The following is a 9,834-nucleotide window of genomic DNA, read 5'->3' as shown; positions in this document are numbered from 1 at the left end:
AAAAACCAAAAAAAAAAAAAAAAAAAAAAAAAAGAGTAGTATCTTCCTAAATGAGGATTACATGTAAATTCATGAAATATCTGATATGAAAATACTTACTGAGTGGTTTGGAGAGATGGAGAGATGCCCAGCATAGATGATAGGAACCAAACTCGGGTCCTCTATAAGAGCAGTATGTATTCTTCGTCAATGAGGCGTCCCTCAACTGCTACGATTGAAGAGTTGTTTTCCTCGCCCTGTATTTAGCAGTTTCCACATGTGTCTTTTGTTTCATTTATTTTCACAACAGTCTTATATTCTCCTTAATACTGTAGGCCCATATTTAAAATGGGCGATGGCACAGTCTCAACTTACCATTGTGCTATGGCAGATGTATCATACAGGATTTCGGTGGTATAAATGTTTAGACTGGTCTTACATCGGCACAGTTGGGAAAGTGGAAGCTGATGCAGAAGAAACGTCAAGGTTTTGCTCGCTCACTATGGGCTCCATGTTACACATTTCACATTAAGAAGAAACAGAAAAGAAAGAAGATGGAGAAATGACAGGTTCCGAAGTTAGGTAGCTGCAAGTATGTGAGATTTAAGGATCCAGGAATCCACTTCCTCCCTTCATACCTAAACCATGTCCTAAGATAGATGCAGCACACCTTGGCGCCGTGGAGGAAGGCTGTTAGGATCATCTGGTCATCACCAGTCACATGACAATGTGGGTGTCACGAGGCAGATCCACCCCTGTCCACACACTCTCTGACAGGCTGAGACAGAGCCCAGGATCAGAATAAAAGGGCTGAGGGACAGGGCACTTCCATCACTCACCTCCTGAGATACCCACAGATTCTGAGCTGCCTGTCAACTCGGTAAGTGTCCATGGGAGGCAGGAACAGAGACTTTTCCAGAGGGGTTGCCAGACGGGGGACAGGAAAGGGTCTCTCAGCCTAGAGACCATATTGGCAGATCATAAAACATGGTGAAGGGTGAGGGCTGAGGCAATGGGAACATGGACACACAAGCCACAGCCTTGGTTTCTGAGGGACATTGGAATGATTGAAGCCCTCTGGCTCTGGAGAGAACAACAATCCTTCAGTGTATAGGAACCTTCAGTTCAAGACTCTGAGCACAGAGAACTGTGCAACTGAATGGGCTCAGGGGGAGATGGCCTGTGAAGAAAATGCTTCCCCTCACTTCTGAAGAAAAGAGCTGGAGTCAGGAAAGGGCAACAGAGCCTCACTTTGCTGAGGAAAAGAAACAGAGCCCTGGTTCTGGGATTTGTTCTCACACTTCTCTGATGAAGAGGACACCGCCAGGATGACACTGACTTTGTCACCCTTAACCTGTGGAGGTGGTGATTTGGAATACTCTGAACTCTGTACTCACAACAGGGCCTCATAGTCCTATAGCAAATTTGAGTGAGCTTGCATATTTTTCTTTCAAAGACTGGGATTCTTCACCCACCAGTAATCTAGAAGGTCTTAAAACACAGACTTTAAACTAAAATCACTTTCAAGTATAGATTACTCTTTGCTTTTGCAATTATTTCTTTCTTAAATAATCCGTATACTGGCACATCTATGAGGACTAAGACCAGCAGACATTTTAAATGTCACTAGATATTCATTCAGCACTATGGATGCCAGGTGACAATTAGCATCTCACTTTCATTGTTCTGAATTCAAGACACCACATTGTGACAGTGTGAGTGTGATAAAAACGATAGGACTATGAATGGTTGTTTCAGGGCTTACAGATGAAATTCGGGTGGCCAGAATGATTCAAGTGCACATCGTGTGTGGTGTCTGACATGTGTGTGATTCTCTTGCAGCCCCTGAACACCCACAGGCCGAGATGTCCTGCCAGCAGAGCCAACAGCAGTGCCAGCCCCCTCCCAAGTGTGCCCCCAAGTGCCCTCCCAAGTGCCAGACACCAAAGTGTCCCCCTAAGTGTCCTCCTAAGTGTCCCCCTAAGTGCCCTCCTGTCTCTTCCTGCTGCAGTCTGGGTTCTGGGGGCTGCTGTGGTTCCAGTTCCGGGGGCTGTTGTGGTTCAAGTTCCGGTGGCTGCTGCAGCTCTGGCGGTGGTGGCTGCTGCCTGAGCCACCACAGGCCCCGCAGATCTCTTCGTCGCAGACACCAGAGCTCTGGATGCTGTAGCAGCGGTGGCTGCTGTGGCAGCAGTGGTGGCGGCAGCTGTGGCAGTAGCCAACAGTCTGGTGGCTGTTGCTAAGCTCAAGAAGACTTCATCAAGTGTCAAAGGAAGAAACCATGCTCAGCAGACTGGTCCAGACTTGCTGCCCTCTCCCCTCCTGCTTCCCCCCTTGGGCTTCCCTCTGAGATGCTGACATCTGTGAAAGGTTCTGTATCCCACTCACTAGAAGACAGTGCCCCCTTGCCTCTTTGTTACAAATAAAAAAGCCTTGGCAACCAGTCCTGACAAGACTCGTGTTCATTTATCAGCATCGTCCTCATCCCGTCCCTTAGTCATCTTTTCCTGCAGAGAGCGGCACTCAGAGCTCTTGTCTCCTTTAAGACATATATGTGAGCTGGGCATTGGTGGTGTACTCCTTTAATCCCAGCAGAGGCAGAGGCAGAGGCAGGTGGATCTCTACGAGTTCAAGGCCAGCCTCATCTACAAAAGCTAGTTCCAGCTTTTTTTTTTTTTTGTAGGCACCAAAGCTACACAGAAACCCTGTCTCAATATTAAGTTCCTTTTGCTACAACTATTTCAGTCTTAAGTGCGTTTCAGCATTATAATTCTGTAGCCATTTTCAGGGACCTTAAGGACTTCAGCTGCCCTTAAGGCTTGTAACATGGCATCACTATTGTGTGCCTTTTCTAAATTTCTGCAGCTAAATGCCCTTCAACCAAAGAACGGATAAGGAAAATGTGGTACATTTAAATAATCGAGTACTACACAGCAGAAAAAATAATGATGTCTTGAATTTTGCAAACAAATGGACGGAGCTAGAAAACATCATTTTGAGTGAGGTAACCCAGATACAGAAAGACAATTATCACATGTACTCACTCATAAGTGGTTTTTAAGCATAAAGCAAAGAAAACCAGCCCACAAATCACAATCCCAGAGAACCTAGACAACAATGAGGACCCTAAGAGAGACATACATGAATCTAATCTACATGGAAAGTAGAAAAAGACAAGATCGCCTGCGTAAATTGGGAGCATGGGGACCTTGGGAGAGTGTTGAAAAAGAGGGAAGAGGTGGGAAAGAGAACAAAGAAAACTGCAGAGCTCAATAATAATTAAATAAAGAAACCCTGTCTCAAAAACCAAACCAAACCAAAACAAAAAGACTTGTATGTTTCCTAGGACTCTGTACCAGCTGTTTTACTCTATCTATAAGAACTAAGATCCTCTTTTAACAGTAACCTGATGTGAGGACTTAGACATGTCAGCCACTCCTCACAATTATAAAAACCGGGGAAAACCCATGTCAATGGACTTGAAAGGTCAATGTTCACTATTAGGCGCTCACTGGAAGGATAAAGATCAATAATCAGATTAATTGAGGACAATTGTTGGGGGAGGGCTGCTTATTGGTTCCTGGCTGCTGATCCCCGAAATAATCACACAGAAACTGTATTAATTAAATCACTGTTTGGCCCATTATCTCTAGCTTCTTTTCGGCTAACTCTTACATATTAATTTAACCCATTTCTATTAATCTGTGTTTTGCCACGAGGCTGTGGCTAACCAGGAAAGTTCTACCTCCTAGCAGGGCTACATGAATTTTCTCTGACTCCACCCTTCTTTCTCCCAGCATTCAGTTAAGTTTTCCCAGCCTACCTAAGTTCTGCCCTATCAACAGGCCAAGGCAGCTTTCTTAATTCATTAACCAATCTTATTCACAGCACACAGAGGAGAATCCCACATCAGACAAGGAGAACATCAGCCAGTGACTTCTTTTCACATCTGTGTTTTTCTTGCTGTTTTGTAAGTAAAGTTTGACCTAGACCTAAGTCGTGGAAACAATGTAAGTTTCCATGCTTTTGAGTTGCTGAGTTGTTACAATGTAATAACTTCTGCACAGCTGACCACGCAATGGTCTCCCTCCTTTCCTTCAGCTGGTGGCTGCTGAAATCTTGACATAGAGGAGATCAGCACTCAAGAGTGAAGTGTTTGGCAATATTTGACTGTGCCTGCTCCATCTTCTGTGATTTGTTTTCAAATCAAGTCACTAAGACAATGGTTTCATTGAAATGTGGTTTTCTTCAGGTCTCTAACTCTGACCCCATCCTTAGTAGGGAATAGGTTTTGTTATCATTTTCCCCATCATTTCAATGTACTAGAGGCCTCCAAGTGTCCTCATTCAGCATAGCACCCTCCAGTTTATGTTTATGTACACATGTGTATGTAAAGATGTTTTTCAAAAGTTCCTGCAACATTTAACTACCAATGTTATTTATATTTCAAATTTAGTGAATTCAAATATAGTGTTCTGTTATTTTTGCAAAATATTTATAGTTTTACAAAATATGTATTTTTGACACAAAGAGCAATGAACACACTGAATACTGTTAAGAGTTATTTGCAAGCTCATTCAACAATTTATAAACAACATAGTCTCACTATAAAATATAAGTGAAAATATGTGAGCATATTTTCAATGATGTTCAGATTTATGTGTTAGAAAGCACCACTGAAATGACAGAAATTTTTACTTTGGAAAAGTTTAATGAATATCAAACATTTTTGCATATGTTCATGTATTTTAGTCTAAATTCTTATATGATAGAAAATGTATAATACCTGTTTCTGTGAATGAGATTTTAACTTAATGTAATAGCTGAGTCCATCCATTATCTTGTAAAGGACTTAGCTAATTTTTATTAATGAATGCAGCTTCATTGACCATGCTATCACATTTTCTTTGTCCACACTGATGGTCATCTAGTTTAGCTCTATATGGTGGCTGTTACCAATGATGCAGTACACATGTCAGCCTGTAGGGGTCTCTGTGGAACACTAACATTGAGACTTGGTTGGGTACCTGGAATTGTAGCTAGATCCCAAAGCAATTCTAGTTTTAATTTTCTCCAACATCCTCCCCAGCATGGTTGGTCACGGGTTTTCTTGATGGTGGCTACAATGACTGCTGTGAGCTGGAATCTCAGAGTCAGTGTCCTTTCCATGACTCTGGTGGCTAAAAACAATGAATGGTCCTATGTGTTGTTGGTCATTTCTCTTCCGAGTACTGGCTGTTCATTTCATTCTTCCTTTTATTAACTGCATGGTTTTTATGGAAACTTTTTACTTCTCTTTTTCTTCTAGGCATTAATTTTTCAACAAATATATAGTTCTGCTAATTTTTCTCTCATCTTAGGAGCTGTCTCCTTACTGATTCTTACCTTTCCTGAGTATGCATGCAAGGTCATGTGTATCTTCACCGTTCTCTTTCCTAGGCATGAAGAGCTTTTTAGAAAATCCTTGCTGCTTCAAACACGCTAAATTCTCTTCTCCTTGATTGTCTTGAGTTGCTGTCAGTATTAACTTCAGGACATTGACTCCTTTGAGTTGATTTTTTGCAGGGTAAGAAAAATGGATTATGTTTATTCTTGTGTATGAGGAGATCCGGCTTTATCAGCACCATTTAAGTAATCTGTTCTTCAATATGTGTTTCCACAGAGATTGCATGTCTGTAACTGTGTAGGTTTATCTCTGGGTTCTGAAGTCTACATTAGTAGTGTATACATTTGTTTTCTGGCAGTATGCAACAGGGTTTTTTGTTACTTAATACAATATTTTTTTTCTGAAATATATTTTCAAAGTAGGTGTTTCTATGCTTTCTACATTGTCCTTTCTGTGTTTGATTTCTTTGCTGGTGTGAGCTCTTTTAAATACCATGTAAGTTTAATGATTGCGTTATCTACTTCCATAAAAATGCCTATTATATTGTATTTGATAAGGGTTGAATGAAATTTTAGATTGCCTTCTGTAATAAAATTATTTTCATATTCTTAAATTTACCTATATGTAAAAATGGGGTTTCTTCCAAACTTTAATTGTTTTTCTCAAATTTCTTTCTTTAGTTTTATGAAATTTTCATTGTGGAACTCAAAAGAGTAAAAACCTCCTTGCTGCTGATTATTTCAAGGTGTTTTTTCTTCTTTTTATGATGTCATGAATATGTCCTTTCCTGGTTTTTCTGTTAGGCATTTCAATCTTGGCTTATGGAAATGCTACTGAACTTGAAATAATGATTGATTTTGTAGTCTGCTGTAGGTGGAAGCTACATGTTTGTTCTCATATGCACAGACCTGAAATAATTACACAGAAATGGGATTAATTAAATCACTGCTTGACCTTTTAGCTCTGGCTTCTTATTAGCTAGTTCATTCATCTTGAATTAACCTATTTCTATTAATCTGCAAATCACCCAAGGCTGGGCCCACCAGTAAGGTTCTGTCTGTTGGCTTGGGTCTTTTTCTTTTGGCAGCTACATGTCATCTCCCTGACTTCACCTTCTTTTCTCCTGTCCTTGGAATTTCCACCTTGCTATATTCTGTGCTGCCAAGGCCCAAAGCAGCTTCTTTATTAACCAGTGTCAATAAAGCATATTCACAGCTTACAGAGGGGAATCCCACATCAACCTGCTACTTTGCTCAACATTATATGGAAGATATGCTTTTCCAGTAGAATTTCAGGGCATTTTATGTTGGGATACTATTGCCTGCAAACAGAGACAATTCGTCTTCTGCCTTTTGTGCTTGCATCCCTTTTATGTCTTTGTCTCCCAAAATTCTAGTTAAGATTTTAAGAGTGGAGAACGTGGACACCATTATCTTAGTACAAATTATAAAGGAAGTAACTTTATGTTAATTTCATTTAGGCAATATTTGATGTATCTTTTCTATTCCAAATTTCTTCAGTAGTTGGTCATGAATGATATTTGAGTTCTCTGTGTGTCATTTTGGCACCAATGGAGATGATTGTCACATTACCATCCCTAAGTCTATCTGCATAGTCTGTTGCATTTAATGATTAGTAATTGTTCAACAATCCTAGTTTCCATGAAATCATACCAACCATAAAGGTAAGCTTTTCATTTAATGTGCTCCATTTTCAATGTTTTAATGCAATATTTATTGTGGAGACCCAAAAAAGCCTTTTTCCAAGTTGACCAAAGGTCAGAGAGTTGGGACTCATCTCTAGTTCCTTCAGGGTTATTGTACTTCTACCTCAGACGACAGCCCCACCTAGTTGTAAATCAGAGAGTTCTGCTCTTTCTAGGTTATTGTCAACAGTTGTGGCTAATTGCCAGACCTTGTTCTCCTGGGATAAGGAAGTGATTGGTTCCTACTTCAAACAAAAGTCTAAGGATCCAATTAAGTTCCAGTTCCCTTTATGAAGATAACTTGGGGTTCCACCTAGGGATTGGTTTGCCTACAGAGTGTTTTGGTCTAGGGAGTAAGAGTGATTTGGTGACTTGTTTTTTTTCTAACAAAGGAATGTTTAACTCTGAATTTAGCCCATGACTTTCAATTAGTATGTTCATTTCCTTGTATTATGTTAATGCAGTCTTTTGTCTTACTCCTACCTTTTGGGGTCAAGGATGTTTTAAACAATTGGAAATTAAACGTGGGTGAATTTTTCAGTACTCACTGAAAATTCCCTCCCAATACTATGCTATATGTTATTGTGTTTTATTATTTTCATTCACATCTTCATATTCTTTACTGTATTACTAATCCCCATGCCCTTACCCTGGCGAGAGGTATTTTTGTTGAGGCTGATCCCCCAAAATTTATTAATTCATTAATTTTCTTATGTGGTGTCCTGTAATTTGATCATATCCACTCGTTTTTATCTTGGTTTTGTTTCATATAGCCCAGAAAGACTGTACTGCCCATGGACTCCTGAGTGTGGAGACACCTAGCCATACCCTCAGAGAAAACTGAATTGATGTTTTTTCTTTCCTTGTTTTTATTAAGAATTTTTAAAATATAATTTGTTCTCAATTCACATAGCTATTCCCATTTCCACTCCCTCTTTTCCTGCCATCTCCTTCCCCCACCCTATGCCCCATCTCAGACCTCAGCAAGGCTAAGGCTTCCCATGTGGTGTCAACAAATTCTGGCACTTCACTTCAAGGCAAGACAAAATGCCCTCTCCCACTATAACTAGGCTGAGCAAGGCATTCCTCCAAAGAGAATGTGCTCCTAGACACCAGTTCAAGGAGTAGGAATACACCCTGGTCCGACAGCCAGTGGCCTCACAGACTGCCCAAGCCTCACAATTGTCCCCCACATTCAGTGGGCCTAGTTTGCTTCTATGCAGGTTCCCCCAGTATGGAGAGAGAAAGAAGGGTGGAAGGGGGAAGAAAGGGGAAAGGGGAGGGAGGAGGAGAACATGAGGGAATGGGATACTCGATCAGGGGAGGTACAGAGGGAGAGAAAGGAAAGAGATAACTTGATTGAGGGAGTCATTAAAGGGCTAGTGGGGGGGGGGGGAGAAGTGGCACTAAGGAAATTCCCAGGAATCCACAAGGGTGACCCCAGCTAAATGCCTAAACAACAGTGGAGAGGGTATCTGAGCTGGCCTTTCACTCTAATCAGATTGATGACTACCTTAATTGTCATCATAGAACCTTCAACCAGCAACTGATGGAAGCAGATACAGAGATCTACAGAGAAGCACTGGGCTGAGCTTCCAGAGACAGTGCAAGAGAGAGAAGTGATAATGTGAGCAAAGGGGTCAAGACCATGATGGTGATACCCACAGAAATACAGCTGACTTGAGATAGGGAAAACTCACTGACTATGGACTAAAAACTGAATCATCTTTTTCTACCTCTACTCAGCTTGCAGACAACCACACTACTGTGGTATTTATGAAGGAGCCTGTCAACAATGTTTTGCTTTGGTCCTGCCTGACTTCTGACTCTGACAATCTTATCATAACCCCCTCTGCAGTGGTCCTTGAGTCTTGGGAGGGGTGTGACACAGATGTCTCACTGTTGGCTGATAATATGCAGACACTTCTTCTCTGAACTTTGATCAGCTGTGATGCACTGCAGGAACCATTGTCCATGGCACAAAATTGTTGTTCTGATAAGGTCTGAGGAGTCTGATCCAAAGTGTCTGCAAACACCAGGGCCAGCAGAAGAAGCATCCTTGTGAAGCAGGAAGAAAATACGACCCTGTGTGGGTGTGAATTGGCCAGGAATTAGATGTCCTTTCCTGATGCTGCTGAGCTTTGGGGGCAGAAGAAACGAGGTTTATGATAAACAGAAATGTGCTTTATTAGATTCCCAAGGAATGCTCAATTTAGGCTTCTGGTCATCCAGTAAGAATTCTTCTGCATGGTCAGCGTCTTTCTGTTCAGGTCATTGTCAACAGCACTCCCACTGGGGATGGGGGCACAGCACTTTGGACCTAACAGATCAAACCCCCATCCTTGTCCCAGGAGCCATCTCCAAGCATCAACTACCAGCAAAGAAAAAATTGCTTTTCTACAATGGAGTGTCTCTGGATACACCAACCACACTTCAGGGTAGGCCAGTAGTAGATAACCAGCAACAAAGTCAATGTTATTTCTCCAAATTTTTTTTGTCTCACAATGCTTTCATTGCCTCCCCCCCAAAAACAACAAACTTTGATGGTCTTTTGCTTATATTATATGGTTTCTAATTTTGCATTTTTCTGAGTTTTGTGCTTTGCAAATGTTGGTATCTCTACATATATATGTATTTCTAGTGCTTTTCTTTTTTTCATTTTCTTTTTTTTTTTTGTTTGTTTGTTTGTTTTGATTTTTTCGAGACAGGGTTTCTCTGTGGTTTTGGAGCCTGTCCTGGAACTAGCTCTTGTAGACCAGGCTGGTCT

At 41.1% G+C, this 9,834-nt stretch overlaps 1 protein-coding gene and 1 non-coding gene across 2 annotated transcripts; one reads left to right on the top strand and one right to left on the bottom strand.

Annotated features, from left to right (window-relative positions):
- Window positions 1-1,844: 1,844 nt before the first annotated feature.
- On the top strand, window positions 1,845-2,219 carry LOC101992173 (late cornified envelope protein 1C-like). The gene has a single exon (XM_005367315.1). The coding sequence runs from the start codon at window positions 1,845-1,847 to the stop codon at window positions 2,217-2,219; it is 375 nt and encodes a 124-aa protein (XP_005367372.1).
- Window positions 2,220-2,746: 527 nt separating this feature from the next.
- LOC113458375 lies at window positions 2,747-2,889 on the bottom strand. The gene has a single exon (XR_003378748.1). It is a non-coding gene; the product is annotated as a small nucleolar RNA SNORA33 (small nucleolar RNA).
- Window positions 2,890-9,834: the final 6,945 nt, after the last annotated feature.

Source organism: Microtus ochrogaster, unplaced genomic scaffold (assembly GCF_000317375.1).
Source record: "Microtus ochrogaster isolate Prairie Vole_2 unplaced genomic scaffold, MicOch1.0 UNK16, whole genome shotgun sequence".
In the NCBI taxonomy this organism is placed as follows: Eukaryota; Metazoa; Chordata; class Mammalia; order Rodentia; family Cricetidae; genus Microtus; species Microtus ochrogaster.
The sequence above is the reverse complement of the archived record's forward strand: the minus strand, read 5'-3'. Positions and strand labels throughout refer to the sequence as shown.